Source organism: Hemiscyllium ocellatum, chromosome 3, assembly GCF_020745735.1.
Source record: "Hemiscyllium ocellatum isolate sHemOce1 chromosome 3, sHemOce1.pat.X.cur, whole genome shotgun sequence".
NCBI classification, from domain to species: Eukaryota; Metazoa; Chordata; class Chondrichthyes; order Orectolobiformes; family Hemiscylliidae; genus Hemiscyllium; species Hemiscyllium ocellatum.
In genome coordinates, this window is record NC_083403.1 from 3,086,034 (window position 1) to 3,104,597 (window position 18,564).

An 18,564-nucleotide genomic window follows, 5' to 3' on the forward strand; every position below is an offset into this window, starting at 1 on the left:
GAAAAAGTTTCCCAGGATATTGCCTGGTTTGGAGGGGATTTAGAGATAGGACAAATTAGACAAACTTGGATTGTTTTCACTTGAATATCAAAGGGTGAAAGGCAGCCTAATCAAACTTTACAAAATGACAAGAGACATGGATAGAAGGATAGTCAGAGTCTTTTTCCTCTACCTTTTGGTAGAGGAATTGAGTTCCGGAACCCTGAGGTCATGTTGCAGTTGTATAAGACTCTGGTGCGGCCTCATCTGGAGTATTGTGTGCAGTTTTGGTCGCCATACTATAGGAAGGACGTGGAGGCACTGGAACGGGTGCAGAGGAGGTTTACCAGGATGTTGCCTGGTATGGTAGGAAGATCGTATGAGGAAAGGCTGAGGCACTTGGGGCTGTTCTCATTGGAGAAAAGAAGGTTTAGGGGTGACTTGATAGAGGTGTACAAGATGATTAGGGGTTTAGATAGGGTTGACCATGAGAACCTTTTTCCACGTATGGAGTCAGATATTATGAGGGGACATAGCTTTAAATTAAGGGGAGGTAGGTATAGGACAGATGTTAGGGGTAGATTCTTTACTCAGCGGGTTGTGAGTTCATGCAATGCCCTGCCAGTAGCAGTGGTGGACTCCCCCTCTTTATGGGCATTTAAACGGGCATTGGATAGGCATACGGAGGAGAGTGGGTTAGTGTAGGTTAGGTGGGCTTGGATAGGCGCAACAACGAGGGCCGAAGGGCCTGTACTGCGCTCTATTTTTCCATGTTCTATCAGTAACTGGGGGACATTGGTTTCAGGTAAAAGGGGGGTAAAGTTTAAAGGCGATGTGTGAGGCAAGTTTTTTACACAGTGCCTGGAATGTCTGTCAGAGGAGGTGCTGGAGGCAGATACAATAGCAATGTTTAACAGGCACCTTGACAGATACATGAAGAGGCAGGGAATACGGACAGTGTAGAGGAGAAAGGTTTGTCACTGTATTGGCCCAGTCTTGGTGGTCTGAATGACCCTGTTCCTGCACTTCATATGTCCTTTCTCTTTGGACTTTGTTTAAGATCCTGGGAACATGTCTCGATACGGACACCTTACTCAGAGCCACTTCCCTGGTAGTTGTCAAGGTTTTGTGTTCCTCCGTCCCTTTCAATTTCTAATCATAATCCCAATTCCCAAAGTGCATTCCACATTACAATCCCTACACTGTGGGAACAGTGCCTCCAAGATCCTCGAACTCTCAAAATTCCTTCTGCTCCACTCCCCCAGCTTCCAGCTTTAAAACATCTTCCTGCTGTCTGTTAGCGAAGCATGGCTCAGTGATGTTCTTTGTTTTTATAATGTTGCTCTGAATCGTCCCATTACCTTAAGGACACGACAAAAGTGGAAGCTGCTGTTTACTGTCAGCTTCCCCCTGACCATGTTATTCCTGCCTGTTAACGGCCCTTGCCCCACCCCACCCCCTGCCTCAAAACTTACCTGCCCAGGGATGGTGGGTCAGTGGATGTGTTGGAAGCTGCTAGTTCCAGGGGTGTAGTGCCCCTCACTCAGATTTTACACTGGGGAGGTCTCAGATTGGCACTGTGACAGACAGCTGTGATCCTCTGCTCCTGATTGACCTGTGAAACTGGAGGCTGAGGCACTCCCAATTCCACATCCTGGGAATCATGTTTCCTTCACTGCCCATGTGACCACTCCAGATGACGATCATACCAATCCCTCCGGGTTATCCCATTACTCGAGTGAATTCATTCTCCACAAGATCTTCCCCGTTGCCAAGCAGTCTGGCAGCATTAACCCCCCGGTCCCCTGATCCAGGACTGAGGGAAAGTGAGGGCCGCAGAGGCTGGAGATCAGAGTCGAAGAGTGTGGTGCTGGAAAAGCACAGCAGGTCAGGCAGCATCCGAGGAACAGGAGAGTCAACGTTTCAGGCATAAGCCCTTCATCAGGAATGTGGGGGAGGGGGGAGTGGAGAGATAAATGGGAAGGGTTGGGGCTGGGGGAAGAGGGCTGGAAGGGCAATAGATAGATGGAGGTGGGGGGGTGATGGTGATAGGTCAGAGAGGAGGGTGGAGCAAAGAGCTGGGAAGGAAGATGGGCAGGTCATGGGGGCAGTGCTGAGTTGGATGGTCGGAACTGGGATAAGATGGGGGATGGGGAAATGAGGAAACTGGTGAAATCCACACTGATCCTGCTTGGTTGGAGGGTTCCAAGCCGGAAGATGAGGTGTTCTTCCTCCTGGTATCGGGTGGTTAGGGTTTGGTGATGGAGGAGGCCCAGGACCCACATGGAAGGGGGAGGTGAAAGGTTCAGCCACAGGACAGTGGGTGTTGGTTGGCGCGTGTGTCCCAGAGATGTTCTTTGAAATGATCCGCAAGTAGGTGTCCTGTATTCCCAATGGACACAGTAAATGAGGGGTTTGGGAGTGCAGGAAAATCTGTTAGATGTGGAAGGACTCTTTGGGCTCATGGAGAGAGGTGAGGGGGGGAGGTGGAAGCGCAGGTTTTGCTGTCGCAGGAGAAGGTGCTGGCATTGGATGGTGGGTTGATGGGGGCCGTGGACCTAACAAGGGAGTCGCAGAGGGAATGGTCTCTGCAGATAGGGATAGGGAGGGAAATATATCTCTAGTGCTGGGGTCCATTTGTAGGTACCAGAAATGGCAGAGGATGTATGTGGAGGTTGGTGGGGTGGAAGGTGAGGACCAGGGGGATTCTGTCCTGGTTGCATTGGGAGGGGTGAGGTTCGAGGGCAGAGGTACGGGAACTGGAGGACATCTAGGTAAAAACGAAGACTGCAGATGCTGGAAACCAGAGTCGAGAGTGTGGTGCTGGAAAAGCACAGCAGGTTGGGCAGCATCCGAGGAGCAGGAAAATTGACCTTTCGGGCAAAATCACTTCATCAGGAATGGAGGACATCATCAGCCACATGGGAGGAGAAACTGCGGTCTTTGAAATAGGAGGCCATCTGAGATGTTCTTTGGTGGAAGTGCTCCTCCTGGGAGCAGCTGTGGTAGAGGCGGAGGAATTGGGAGTAAGGGAGGGTGTTTTTACAGGAGGCAGGGTGGGGGGAGGTGGTCCAGGTGAACTTAAGGTCGGGGTGGAATGTGTTGGTGAAGTGGATGAACTGTTCAACCTCCTCACGAGGTGGCGCCAATACAGTCACCAATGTAATGGAGGAAGAGGTGGGGAGTGGTGCCGGTGTAACTCAGGAAGATAGACTGTTCCATGTAACTGACAAAGAGACAGGCATAGCTGGGGCCCATGGCTACCCCTTTGGTTTGGAGGAAGTGGGAGGATTGGAAGGAGACGTTGTTGATGGTGAGGACCAGTTCAGCCAGGCAGATGAGGGTGTCGGTGGAAGGCTATTGTCAGGGACGTCAGGAGAGGAAGAAACGGAGGGCTTGGAGGCCCTGGTAATGACAAATCAATGTGTCCAGAGACTGGGATGTCCATGGTGAAGATGAGGTGTTGGGGACCGGGAAACGAAGGTCTTGGAGGAGGTGGAGGGTGTGGGTGGTGTCTCCAACGTAGCAGGGGAGTTCCTGGACCAGGGGAACAGGATGGTGTCAAGTTATGAGGAGATGAGTTCGGTCGGGCAGGAACAGGTGGTTACGATGGGTCGACTGGGGTAGTCAGGTTTGTGAATTTTGGGATCTGGGATTGAACTGATCGATTTCACTCCCATCAACTACTGCCAGTTCCAGAGGCCCACTCCATCTCCATGGAAACCTGTGGTTCCTGGCCCCTTGTTAACATGCTGACCAGGTTCCTCTCTGAACAACACACCCACTGCTTTAGTTATGGTGACCACTCCCATTTAGTCACCTCTGCATCTGAGAGCCCTGAGGGATGGTAAGTCAGGACAATGTGAGCTCTCCTGCGGATGGGAAACCCTTTTATTCAAGGTGAGGCTGAAATGTGGATTCAGAGGGGACACAGCTCTCCAACAGCTCAGCCTGCAGCACTCAGCAAGGCTGCCTTCGTCTGGCTGTCTGAGAGTGTGACAGGGTGCTGCTGGACTGGGTGGATTGGTACCACGTTACACGGCATGGTGGACTCTCGGAGATTTCCCCCTGTTTATGTTCTTCTTGCAGTGGGATCTGGTGTGTGAGAAACGGAGTTTGAACCAGGCAGCAACCAGCATCTTCTTCATTGGAGTGATGTTGGGATCTCTGCTCTTCGGCTACTTATCAGACAGGTACTTTGTAACTCAATCCTCTCGACAGGAACTAGCTGCTGCACGGCATCGACTCTGGGCAAGAGGCCATTCACATAATGCAGCATACTGTCCACTTCTCTGGCTCACAGTCAGTGCACAAGCCAATTATTCACAGCTCAGAACAATTCACACTTCACTGCATTTAGACGGTGCCCACTCCCTCAGTACTGACCCTCCGACAGTGCGGCACTCACTCAGCACTGACCCTCCGACAGTGCGGCACTCCCTCAGTACTGACCCCCTGACAGTGTGGCACTCCCTCAGCACTGACCCTCCAACAGTGCGGCATTCCCTCAGCACTGACCCTCTGACAGTGCAGCGCTCCCTCAGTACTGACCCTCCGACAGTGCGGCACTCACTCAGCACTGACCCTCCGACAGTGCGGCACTCACTCAGCACTGACCCTCCGACAGTGCGGCACTCACTCAGCACTGACCCTCCGACAGTGCGGCACTCCCTCAGTACTGACCCTCCGACAGTGCGGCACTCACTCAGCACTGACCCTCCGACAGTGCGGCACTCCCTCAGCACTGACCCTCCGACAGTGCGGCACTCACTCAGCACTGACCCTCCGACAGTGCGGCACTCCCTCAGTACTGACCCTCCGACAGTGCGGCACTCACTCAGCACTGACCCTCCGACAGTGCGGCACTCCCTCAGCACTGACCCTCCAACAGTGCGGCACTCCCTCAGCACTGACCCTCTGACAGTGCAGCGCTCCCTCAGCACTGACCCCCTGACAGTGCGGCACTCCCTCAGCACTGACCCTCCAACAGTGCGGCACTCCCTCAGCACTGACCCCCTGACAGTGCGGCACTCCCTCAGTACTGACCCCCTGACAGTGTGGCACTCCCTCAGCACTGACCCTCCAACAGTGCGGCACTCCCTCAGCACTGACCCTCTGACAGTGCAGCGCTCCCTCAGCACTGACCCCCTGACAGTGCGGCACTCCCTCAGCACTGACCCTCTGACAGTGCGGCACTCCCTCAGTACTGACCCTCCACAGTGCGGCACTCCCTCAGCATTGACCCTCCAACAGTGCGGCACTCCCTCAGCACTGACCCTCCGACAGTGCGGCACTCCCTCAGCACTGACCCTCTGACAGTGCGGCACTCCCTCAGCACTGACCTTCTGACAGTGCGGCACTCCCCCTCCAACAGTGTGGCACTCCCTCAGCACTGACCCTCCAACAGAATAAACACCCATAAACCCCTCTGTTCCTCTCAGCTTCCTCAGGTCCTGACACTCACTGAGTATCCCTTTGGCTTGTCCCTTTTTCCAAAGTGCATCACCTCACAGTGATCAGGGATAAACTCCACCTGCTCCGGATCTGTCGGTCTGACCAATCGGGTTAGATCCCCCTGGAACCCGAGCTCATCTTCCTCAGTGTGAACCACCCGACCAGTCTTCGTCACCCAGAATCTTAATTATCACCCCACACTCCCCCCCCCATTCCCCCACCCCCAAACCCGTTCCCCCCAACCCAAAGCACAGATCCCTGTGGGACCCCACCGCACACTGGGCTCCAGTCACACACACAGCCTCCTACTCCCACCCTCTGTCTCCCGGCACTCAGCCATTTCTGGATCCCATCAGCTGTTACTTTCTGTGGGAGCTTGTTAAAGGCCGCGCTGAAATCCTGATAAACTGCTCTAGCCACATCTACACACCTGGTCACCTCCTTAAACATCCCACCAGACGTGTTTACCATGACCTCCCTCTGACAAAGCCGTGCTGACCATCCCTGAGCAAACCTTCCCTCTCCAAGTGGAGATTAATGCTCTCCTTCCGAATTCTCGGCGGTAATTTCCCTCCCCCTGATGTGAGACTCACTGGTCTGTAATTGCTCCTCACTGCCCATCTCCTGACTGACTTCCTGACCCTCATGTCAGTCCAATCATCCAGCCTGCAGTCCTCACTCTCTGGGGAAGCCAGGCCCCTGCAGGTCTGAGTCTCACTGTCCTGCTCCTGAACACTGCCCCAAAGGGGTTCCCCTATCACTGGGATCCAGCCGTCTCCTGGAATAATGTCACGGAATACCTGCAGTTCATCCTCCCACTTGGTAACTCGGAGCCAAACCTACTGCAGGTCCCTCTAGTATCCAGAAACTCCCACAGTCTCACTCACAGTGCATTAAAGCAGACTACACAACCCCAAATATTATAATGCTGTCAGGAAACTTTACAATACTGATTAAACAATAAAGTACTTACAGTCCTGATTAAAACTATCCTGATCTAACAATACCATTTCCTGGGTTTTTTTTTGCTTCCTCTCCTGCACAAAATTGGGAATCAAATTCTGGAGAAAAAGTGACTTTGATTCCAGTGTCTCCCCACCTTCCACCAGTATGCCCCACTCGGCACCCTCAGTTATGTACAGCACACCTTACAGACAGCACCTCCTTCCCCCTGCACGGAACTGAATTCCCAGGTATCCTGGCTGAACCTCCATCTCTGGACCTTCCTGAAGAAGGGCTCATGCCCGAAACGTCGATTCTCCTGCTCCTTGGATGCTGCCTGACCTGCTGCGCTTTTCCAGCAACACATTTTCAGCTCTGATCTCCAGCATCTGCAGCCCTCACTTTCTCCTGGATCTCTGTCTCACTCAGGTGAAATCACCCTCACACTGCCTGTGTTCCCTTCAACACAGAAAGAGACCATTCGGCCCTCTGTACCTGTACTCACTCTTTGTAATGAGTCCCATTTCCCTTGTTTCACCTCAGAGCTCAGCAGCAAATACTTTCGAGGCTTTACTCAGGGATGGTGACCATGAAATGACCATGAATTGTTGAAAAAAAAAATCACCCTGGCTCACAAAGGGATGACCTGCTGCCCTTCCCCAGCCGAGAGCACCTGGAACTCCAGATTCACAGCAAAGTGGTTGCCTCTGAAATGGCTGCTGTAATGATCAGTAATTGAGGGCCGAAGGGCCTGTTCTGTACTGTATTGTAAGTCACTCAGTTCAAGGCAGTAAGGGCTAGCCTTGCCAGTGTGCACTGATGGGACAATGAAGGACCGGATATACCTTGCTAATGACCCTTGGGAAGGTGGTACCAGCATTCCCAGCTTCTGTGCCTCTGGATCACTCCCACTGTCTGCTTCGTGTCTTGAAGTAGCAACAAATCCATTCCAACGCTTGTCTCCTGACTCCTGTCTCTGCTCAGATTAAATTTATAAATCTATTAGTGTTACCCTGATGAAATTAAGCAAATGGTATCTTGTATTTTCCTCATTTCCACTCTCCACAGCCCAATTAAATAACTTTAAAGCTTTATCTGTGAGATCCATGCTGTTCATGATTGACTCGTTCTCTCCCTGTTTCTTTCCACTTTTGCCTTTAGTAGGGATTCTATTAACTTTCTGATCATGAATTTCCGGAATTCTCTCCACTATAGGGACGGCAATTGCTCCCTGCACTGCTCTGGCTGCTCCTGTTTCTCGAAAGGATCTGTATAAGGGTTAGCCTCCATCTCTCCTTCAGAACTCCAGGCAAAATGTGTCGGCACGACCCGTTTGTCAGTATGTTTAGTATTTCTGCTCTTTTTCTTTTACAAGGAGCAGAAACACAGGGAACTCTCTGTCAGTGAGTTTAATGTATACGTTCAGAAAGGTGATAATGAGGAAATGACAGCCAATGAAGATGCTGGAGCATAGTAATCCATCTGAACATTGTCATTACATTTTATAAATGCCTCATCCAATTTGAACAGCAGGTCACTTAGGGAATAGCAAAACACTGACTAAAATATTCAAACATTTTTATTGGCCAGGATTGCAGAAAGATGTTGGTACACTTTCCCAGGCATACCATGCATCAGATGATGAGGACTCTCAATCCTCAATTAAATCTTTGTGTTTAATTCCCACATCAGCTTTTGAAGATCTCTTTCACAGAGGATGGGAATAGATAGTGCAGGACCCAAACCTAAAACCAGGAATGGTCCTAACAATGATGGACCTTTTTACTGTTTGTTGAGGGATGGTGGTGGTCTAAAGTTTGTTCAGTTTTTATCAGTTATGAATTACCCTTGGAAATACAATCAGCTCAAGACTAAACACAGGCAAATGTTTCTTTCTATCTTCCTTCAGAGTTTTACACATCTCTATCCTGTTCCTCTCTCAGTCTCCTCCGCCCTCAGGAAAATACGCTCAGTTAGCCCAATCTCTCTCCATCACTGAAACTCTCCAGCCCAGGCACCATCCTGGGAAATCTCCCTCTGCCCCCTCTCCAGTGTGATCCCATCCCTCCCAGAATGTGGATTCCAGAACTGCACACATTCCTCTCCCTGTGGCCTAACCGACACTTCCTTCAGATCCAGCATCACCTCCCTGCTCTTAAACCCCACACCTCCGCCAATAAAGGAGGAGAGAGTGAGGACTGCAGATGCTGGAGGTCAGAGTCGAGCGCGTGCTGCTGGAAAAGCGCAGCAGGTCAGGCAGCATCCGAGGAGCAGGAGAGTTGACGTTTCAGGCATAAGCCCTTCATCTGGACATTCCAGATGAAGCGTTTATGCCCAAAACATTGATTCTCCCGCTCCTCGGATGCTGCCTGACCTGCTGTGTTTTTCCTGCGCCTCAGCTAATAGAGGCAAGTATCCCATGTGCCTTCTTCACCACTTTATCCACTATCCTGATACCTAAAGGGACTGGTGTCCGTACACAGCAAGGTCGGTCTGGTTCCCAGTGCTTCCCAGCCTCCAACTGCCCATCGTAGATTCCCTGGCCTTGATTGTCCTGTTCAAGTGCATCACCTTTTCAGTTTGAAAGGTGCTTTTATCCGGGCCAGTTCTTTGGAATTCTGTTCCTTTTCTTGCTGAAATCACTCTAACGGTTGCTCAGCGATTACTCGCGCTGCCGATTTCCACAGTTTGTTTGGTTTCCTGTCATTAAGAGCACATTGCTGTCAGCTACAGAGCAGGGAGGGCTCAGTCAGATTGCAGGCCCACGCAGTGAGGTAACTGTTCCATTTTCACTAATTATGAGGAGATCAGAGACAATAATATCCAGAACTTCCACTAATTGCCAGAACATGAGACTGGGCCCTGGATTATGAGTCCTGTGACAATCCTATGACAGTACCATCTCTCTAACCAGCCCACTGCTGTCACCCAGTCACTGCTGGCACTCAGCCCTGAGCAGGGCTGAAAACACAGGCCTGACATTTGATGCAGACTGGAGCAGTGGAGATTCCCGCAGGTCAGGCCCAATATCTCCTCAGCTGCAAGCCCTGCCTATTGAGGGGAAATTGGAAGGAACTGGCACATCTGAAAGGCATTCAGCATCTTTGCAAGGGAAGGTTTCATCTGGCAGCAGCACATCACTGAGCCATCTGGAGGGCAGAGCCAGGGGAGCTGGGGCCAGACAGGGGACAGGAGCTGGGGCTGGAGAGTGGACAGGGGTTGGGGGTGGAGGTGGTCAGGGGCTGGGGGTGGAGGGTGGGCAGGGGCTGGGGTGGAGTGTGGTCAGGGGCTGGGGTGGAGAGTGGACGGGGCTGGGCCTGGAGAGTGGACAGGGGCTGGGGATGGAGTGTGGTCAGGGGCTGGGGATGGAGTGTGGTCAGGGGCTGGGGTGGAGTGTGGTCAGGGGCTGGGGTGGAGGGTGGGCAGGGTTGGATGTTGATCAGCCTCTCCATGGGAGGAGGGCTCCCTCCGTGTTCACTCAGGGCTGTGGGGCTGTGCTGTGGGGCTGTGGGGCTGTGCTGTGGGGCTGTGGGGCTGTGCTGTGGGGCTGTGCTGTGGGGCTGTGGGGCTGTGGGGCTGTGTTTGAGGACCTGGGTCTGAATGGAGTCTGTCACTGCCTTGTGTTTTTTCCTCAGGTTTGGCCGCAGGAAAATGCTTCTGCTCGCGTTCGTGTCCACGACGACGGCTGGGACTGTGGCCTCCTTCTCCAGCTCATACCTGATGTTTGTCGTGTTCAGAATGCTGTGTGGTGTGGGTTTAACTGGGATTTCCATCATCTCCATCACTCTGTGTAAGGCCCTTCACAGGAACACAGCCCCAGGCAGCAACCACCAACTAGGCCCCAGCCCCCAGCCTCACAGTTCACCCACCAGCACACTCCATCAGGGGGTGGGGTCTGGACACTCCAGGGAGTCAGGGTGGGGCACAGAGGGAAGGCCAAAGGGGTCTGCAGACAGGCACCCGACAGAGTCAGCAGCTCGTAACAGTGAGGGACCAGAGACGGAGTGAGCAGAGAGAGTGACCAGAGAGAGTGACCAGAGAGGGAGTGAACAGAGAGGGAGAGAGTGATCAGAGAGGGAGTGAACAGAGAAAGTGACCACAGAGGGAGAGAGTGATCAGAGATAGTAACCAGAGAGAGTGACCACAGAGGGAGAGAGTGACCAGAGAATGACAAGAGAGAGTGACAACAGAGGAAGAGAGCGACTACAGAGGGAGAGTGACCAGAGAAAGAGTGATCAAAGAGAGTGACCAGAGAGGGAGAGAGTAACCAGAGAGTGAGAGTGACCAGAGGGATTGACCACAGAGGGAGAGAGTGACTAGACAGGGAGTGACTAGAGAGAATGACCAGTGAGGGAGAAAGTGACCAGAGAGTGACCAGAGTGACTGATCAGAGAGGGAGAGAGTGACCAGAAGAGGAGTTACCACAGGGGAGAGTGTGACCAGAGACAGTGACCACAGAGGGAGAGAGTGAGCAGAGAGAGAGTGACCAGAGAGATTGACCACAGAGGAAGAGAGTGAGCAGAGAGGGAGTGACTAGAAAGAGTGACCCGAGAGGGAGAGAGTGACCAGAGAGGGAGTGACCAGAGAGAGTGACCACAGAGGGAGGGAGCAACCCGAGACAGTGACCACAGAGGGAGAGAGTGTCCACAGAGAGAGAGTGACCAGAGAGAGTGAACAAAGAGAGAGAGAGTAACCTGGGAGACAGTGATCAGAGAGAGTGACCACAGAGGGAGAGAGTGACCAGAGTGAGAGTGACCACAGAGGAAGAGATTGACCAGAGAGAGTGTGACCAGAGAGAGTGACCAGAGAGAGTGACCACAGAGGGAAAGAATGACCAGAGAGAGTGACCACACAGGGAGAGAGTGACCAGAGGGAGAGAGAGTGACCAGAGAGGGAGAGAGTGACCAGACAGGGAGTGAGGGACACAGAGAGAGTGACCAGAGAGAGTGACCAGAGAGGGAGAGTGTGACCAGAGAGGGAGTAACCAGAGAGAATGACCACAGAGGGCAAGAGTGACCAGAGACAGAGTGACAATAGAGAGTGACCAGAGTGGCCACAGAGGGGGAGAGTGACCAGAGAAGAAGTGACTAGAGTGACCAGAGAGGAAGAGAGTGACCAAAGAGGGAGTGACCAGAGACAGTGACCATAGAGGGAGTGAGTGACCAGAGAGAGTGACCACAGAGGGAGGGAGTGACCAGAGAGAGTGACCACAGAGGGAGAGATTGACCAGAGAGAGAGAGTGACCAGAGAGAGTGACCACAGAGGAAGAGAGTGACCAGAGAGGAGAGAGTGACCAGAGAGCCATGGAAGAGAGTGACCACAGAAGGAGAGAGTGACCAGAGAGAGTGACCAGAGAGGGAGAGAGTGACCATAGAGGGAGAGTGTGACCAGAGAGAGAGTGACAAGAGTGACCAGAGAGGGAGAGAGTGACCAGAGAGGGAGAGAGTAACCAGTGAGTGAGAGAGTGACCAGAGAAATTGAACACGGGGGGAGAGAGTGACCAGAGAGGGAGTGACTAGAGAGAGTGACCAGAGAGAGTGACCACAGAGGGAGAGAGTGACCATAGAGGGAGAGTGTGACCAGAGAGAGAGAGAGAGAGAGAGTGACCAGAGAGATTGAACACAGAGGCAGAGAGTGACCAGAGAGGGAGTGACTAGAGACTGTGACTAGAGAGATTGAACACAGGGGGAGAGAGTGACCAGAGAGGGAGTGACTAGAGATAGTGACCAGAGAGATTGACCATAGAGGGAGAGAGTGACCAGAGGAGGAGTTACCACAGGGGAGAGAGTGACCAAAGTGAGTGACCACAGAGAGAGTGACCAGAGAGATTGACCACAGAGGGAGAGAGTGAGCAGAGAGGGTGTGACTAGAGAGAGTGACCAGAGATTGACCACAGAGGGAGAGAGTGACCAGAGAGAGTGACCACAGAAAGGGAGAGAGAGAGAGAGAGAGTAACCTGGGAGAGAGTGGCCAGAGAGAGTGACCACAAAGGGAGAGAGTGACCAGAGGGAGAGAGAGTGACCATAGAGAGAGTGACCAGAGAGAGTGACCTGAAAAGGAATGACCACAGATAGAGAGAGTGACCAGAGAGAGTGACCACGGAGGGGGAGAGTGACCTGGGAGAGAGTGGCCAGACAGAGTAACCACAAAGGGAGAGAGTGACCAGAGAGAGAGTGACAACAGAGGGAGAGAGTGACCAGAGGGAGTGAGCACAGAGGGAGAGTGACCAGAGAGGGAGCGACTAGAGAGAGTGACCAGAGAGGAAGAGAGTGATCAGAGACAGTGACCACAGAGGGAGAGAGTGACCTGAAAAAGAGTGACCACAGAGGGAGAGAGTGACCAGAGAGAGTGACCACAGAGGGAGAGAGTGACCAGAGAGATTGGCCACAGAGGGAGAGAGTGACCACAGAGGGAGTGAGTAGAGTGACCAGAGAGAGAGACCAGAGAGTGACCAGAGAGAGTGGCCACAGACAGAGAGAGTGACCACAGAAGGAGAGAGTGACCAGAGAGAGAGACCAGAGAGAGAGAATGACCAAAGAGTGATGAGAGAGAGTGACCACAGAAGGAGAGAGTGACCAGAGAGAGTGGCCACAGAGGGAGAGAGTGACCAGAGAGAGTGACCAGAGATGGAGAGTGACCAGAGAGAGTGACCAGAGAGGGACAGAGTGTCCAGAAGAGGAGTTACCACAAGGGAGAGAGTGACCAAAATGAGTGACCATAGAGGGAGAGAATGAGCAGAGAGAGAGCGACTAGAGAGAGTGACCAGAGAGAGTGACCACAGTCAGAGAGAGTGACCAGAGGGAGAGTGACCAGAGAGTGACAATAGAGAGAGTGACCAGAGGGAGTGACCACAGAGGGAGAGAGTGACCAGAGAGGGAGTGACGAGAGAGTGACCACAGAGGGAGAGAGTGACCAGAGGGAGAGAGAGTGACCAGAGAGAGTGACCACAAAGGGTGAGGGTGACCAGAGAGAGAGTGACAACAGAGGGAGAGAGTGACCAGAGGGAGTGAGCACAGAGGGAGAGTGAGCAGAGAGGGAGCGACTAGAGAGAGTGACCAGAGAGGAAGAGAGTGATCAGAGACAGTGACCACAGAGGGAGAGAGTGACCTGAAAAAGAGTGACCACAGAGGGAGAGAGTGACCAGAGAGAGAGACACTGACCAGAGAGATTAGCCACAGAGGGAGAGAGTGACCACAGAGGGAGTGAGTAAAGTGACCAGAGAGTGAGAGAGTGACCAGAGAGAGAGAGACCAGAGAGAGTGACCAGAGAGAGTGGCCAGAGGAGAGAGTGACCAGAGAGAGTGACCAGAGAGTGACAATAGAGAGAGTGACCAGAGGGAGTGACCACAGAGGGAGAGAGTGACCAGAGAGATTGGCCACAGAGGGAGAGAGTGACCACAGAGGGAGTGAGTAGAGTGACCAGAGAGAGAGACCAGAGAGTGACCAGAGAGAGTGGCCACAGACGGAGAGAGTGGCCACAGGCGGAGAGAGTGACCACAGAAGGAGAGAGTGACCAGAGAGAGAGACCAGAGAGAGAGAGAATGACCAAAGAGTGATGAGAGAGAGTGACCACAGAAGGAGAGAGAGACCAGAGAGAGTGGCCACAGAGGGAGAGAGTGACCAGAGAGAGTGACCAGAGATGGAGAGTGACCAGAGAGAGTGACCAGAGAGGGACAGAGTGTCCAGAAGAGGAGTTGCCACAAGGGAGAGAGTGACCAAAATGAGTGACCACAGAGGGAGAGAATGAGCAGAGAGAGAGCGACTAGAGAGAGTGACCAGAGAGAGTGACCACAGACGGAGGGAGCAACCAGAGAGAGTGACCAGAGAGGGAGAGAGTGACCAGAGAGAGTGACCACAGTCAGAGAGAGTGACCAGAGGGAGAGTGACCAGAGAGTGACAATAGAGAGAGTGACCAGAGGGAGTGACCACAGAGGGAGAGAGTGACCAGAGAGGGAGTGACGAGAGAGTGACCACAGAGGGAGAGAGTGACCAGAGAGAGTGACCACAAAGGGAGAGGGTGACCAGAGAGAGAGTGACAACAGAGGGAGAGAGTGACCAGAGAGAGTGAGCACAGAGGGAGAGTGACCAGAGAGGGAGCGACTAGAGAGAGTGACCAGAGAGGAAGAGAGTGATCAGAGACAGTGACCACAGAGGGAGAGAGTGACCTGAAAAAGAGTGACCACAGAGGGAGAGAGTGACCACTGAGGGAGAGAGTGACCAGAGAGAGAGACACTGACCAGAGAGATTAGCCACAGAGGGAGAGAGTGACCAGAGGGAGTGAGTAGAGTGACCAGAGAGTGAGAGAGTGACCAGAGAGAGAGACCAGAGAGAGTGACCAGAGAGAGTGGCCACAGGAGAGAGTGACCAGAGAGAGTGACCAGAGAGGGACAGAGTGTCCAGAAGAGGAGTTACCACAAGGGAGAGAGTGACCAAAATGAGTGACCACAGAGGGAGAGAATGAGCAGAGAGAGAGCGACTAGAGAGAGTGACCAGAGAGAATGACCACAGACGGAGGGAGCAACCAGAGAGAGTGACCAGAGAGGGAGAGAGTGACCAGAGAGAGTGACCACAGTCAGAGAGAGTGACCAGAGGGAGAGTGACCAGAGAGTGACAATAGAGAGAGAGAGTGACCAGAGGGAGTGACCACAGAGGGAGAGTGACCAGAGAGGGAGTGACAAGAGAGAGTGACCACAGAGGGAGAGAGTGACCAGAGGGAGAGAGGGTGACCAGAGAGAGTGACCACAGAGGGAGAGAGTGACCAGAGAGAGAGAGAGAGAGTGACCAAAGAGAGTGACAAGGGAGGGAGAGAGTGACCAGAGGGAGTGACCACAGAGGGAGAGAGTGACCAGATAGGAAGAGTGTGACCAGAGAGGGAATGACGAGAGACAGTGACCTGAAAATGACCACAGAGGGAGAGAGTGACCAGAGAGGGAGAGAGTGACCAGAGTGTCCACAGAGGGAGAGAGTGACCAGAGAGGGAGTGACTAGAGAGAGTGACCAGACAGGAAGAGAGTGACCAGAGAGGGAGTGACCAGAGTTAGTGACCACAGAAGGATAGAGTGACCTGAAAAGGAGTGACCACAGAGGGAGAGAGTGACCAGAGATAGAGAGAATTACCAGAGAGAGTGACCACAAAGGGAAACAGTGACCAGAGAGTGACAAGAGAGAGTGACCACAGAAGGAGAGAGTGACCAGAGAGTGACCATAAAGAGTGACCACAGAGGGAGAGAGTGGCCAGGGGGAGAAAGAGTGACAAGGGAGAGAGTGACCACAGAGAAAGAGAGTGACCAGAGACAGAGTGACTAGAGAGAGTGACCAGAGAGGGAGGGAGTGACCAGAGTGGCCACAGAGGGAGAGAGTGATCAGAGAGGGAGTGTCTAGGGACAGTGACCACAGAGGTAGAGAGTGACCTGAAAATGAGTGACCACAGAGGGAGAGAGTGACCACAGAGGGAGAGAGTGACCAGAGAGAATGACCACAGAGTGAGAGAGTGAACAAAGAGAGTGACCACAGAGGGAGAGAGTGACCACAGAGAGTGACCACAGAGTGAGAGAGTGAACAAAGAGAGTGACCATAGAGGGAGAGAGTGACCAGAGGGGGAGAGAGTGACCAGAGAGAGTGACCACAGAGAAAGAGAGTGACCAGAGACAGAGTGACTAGAGAGAGTGACCAGAGAGGGAGGGAGTGACCAGAGTGGCCACAGAGGGAGAGAGTGATCAGAGAGGGAGTGTCTAGAGACAGTGACCACAGAGGTAGAGAGTGACCTGAAAATGAGTGACCACAGAGGGAGACAGTGACCTGAAAGGGAGTGACCACAGAGGGGGAGAGTGACCACAGAGGGAGAGAGTGACCACAGAGTGACGAGAAAGAGAGTGACCACAGAAGGAGAGAGTGACCAGAGAGAGTGACCACAGAGTGAGAGAGTGAACAAAGAGAGTGACCACAGAGGGAGAGAGTGACCAGAGGGAGAGAGAGTGACCAGAGAGAGTGACCACAGAGGGAGAGAGTGACCAGAGAGGGAGAGATTGACCAGAGTGGCCACAGAAGGGGAGAGTGACCTGAAAAGGAGTGACCACAGAGGGAGAGAGTGACCAGCGAAGGAGTGACCAGAGAGAATGACCACAGCGGGAAAGAGTGACCAGAGAGTGACAAGAGAGTGACCACAGAAGGAGAGAGTGACCAGAGAGAGTGACAACAGAGGGAGAGAGTGACCAGAGAGAGTGACCACAGAGTGAGAGAGTGAACAAAGAGAGTGACCACAGAGGGAGAGAGTGACCAGAGGGAGAGAGAATGACCAGAGAGAGTGACCACAGACGAAGAGAGTGACCAGAGACAGAGTGACTAGAGAGAGTGACCAAAGAGGGAGAGAGTGACCAGAGAGTGACGAGAGAGAGAGTGACCACAGAAGGAGAGAGTGACCAGAGAGAGTGACCACAGAGTGAGACAGTGAACAAAGAGAGTGACCACAGAGGGAGAGAGTGACCAGTGGGAGAGAGAGTGACCAGGGAGAGTGACCACAGAGGGAGAGAGTGACCAGAGACAGAGTGACTAGAGAGAGTGACCAGAGAGGGAGAGATTGACCAGAGTGGCCACAGAAGAGGAGAGTGACCAGAGAGGGAGTGACTAGAGACAGTGACCACAGAAGGATAGAGTGACCTGAAAAGGAGTGACCACAGAGGAAGAGAGTGACCAGAGAGAATGACCATAGAGGGAAAGAGTGACCAGAGAGAGTGACAACAGAGTTTGAGAGTGAACAAAGAGCGTGACCACAGAGGGAGAGAGTGATCAGAGGGAGAGAGAGTGACCAGAGAGAGTGACCACAGAAGGATAGAGTGACCTGAAAAGGAGTGACCACAGAGGAAGAGAGTGACCAGAGATAGAGTGACCAGAGGGAGTGACCACAGAAGGAGAGAGTGACCAGAGAGAGTGACAAAAGAGTGAGAGAGTGAACAAAGAGAGTGACCACAGAGGGAGAGAGTGACCAGAGGGAGAGAGAGTGACCAGAGAGAGTGACCACAGAGTGAGTGAACAAAGAGAGTGACCACAGAGGGAGAGAGTGACCAGAGGGAGAGAGAGTGACCAGAGACAGAGTGACTAGAGAGAGTGACCAGAGAGGGAGAGAGTGACCAGAGTGGCCACAGAGTGAGAAAGTGACCAGAGAGAGAGTGACCTGGGAGAGAGTGACCAGAGAGTGACCACAGAGGGACAAGGGAGAGAGAGTGACCAGTGAGAGTGACCATAGAGGGAGAGAGTGACCAGAGGGAGAGAGGGTGACCAGAGAGAGTGACCACAGAGGGAGAGAGTGACCAGAGAGAGTGACCAGAGAGAGAGTAACTAGAGAAGACAATGATCAGAAAGGGAGTGACTAGAGTGAGAGTGACCAGAGAGAGAGAGTGACCAGAGAGAGAGTGACCAGAGAAGACAGTGACCAGAAAGGGAGTGACCAAAGAGAGATTGACCAGTGAGAGAGTGACCAGTGAGAAAGTGACCAAAGATTGAGAGAGAGTGACCAAATGGATTGAGCAGAGAGACTGAGTCTTTGTGAGATTAAGTGTGGAAGGTAATATTTGTGTGATGAGTTGAAAAGAAGCCAGTGGGTATTTAAGACCATAAGACTATAAGACATAGGAGTGGAGGTATGACTATTCGGCCCATCGAGTTCACTCCGCCATTCAATCATGGCTGATAGAACATAGAACATAGAACATAGAAAAATACAGCGCAGTACAGGCCGTTCGGCCCTCAATGTTGCGCCGACCGAATCCTACCTAACCTACACTAGCCCAATAACTTCCATATGCCTATCCAATGCCCGCTTAAATGACCATAAAGAGGGAGAGTTCACCACTGATACGGACAGGGCATTCCATGAACTCACAACCCACTGTGTAAAGAATCTACCCCTAACATCTGTCCTATACCTACCACCTCTTAATTTAAAGCTGTGTCCCCTTGTAACAGCTGACTCCATTAGCGGTAAAAGGTTCTCAGTGTCTACCCTATCTAAACCCCTAATCATCTTGTACACCTCTATCAAATCTCCCCTAAACCTTCTCTTCTCCAATGAGAACAACCCCAAGTGCCTCAGTCTTTCCTCATACGATTTTCCTACCATACCAGGCAACATCCTGGTAAACCTCCTCTGCACCCGTTCCAATGCCTCCACATCCTTCCTATAGTATGGTGACCA

The 18,564-nt window shown here is 52.5% G+C and overlaps 1 protein-coding gene across 1 annotated transcript in view; it reads left to right on the plus strand.

Moving 5' to 3' along the window:
* The window catches only part of LOC132836123 (solute carrier family 22 member 7-like), a 65,827-nt gene that overhangs the window by 3,003 nt on the left and 44,260 nt on the right, over positions 1 to 18,564 (plus strand). The window contains exons 2-3 of the mRNA XM_060855431.1: positions 4,069 to 4,172; positions 10,011 to 10,165. Of these exons, the coding sequence (XP_060711414.1) occupies positions 4,069 to 4,172; positions 10,011 to 10,165 (259 nt within the window). The remainder of the gene's footprint in view (positions 1 to 4,068; positions 4,173 to 10,010; positions 10,166 to 18,564) is intronic.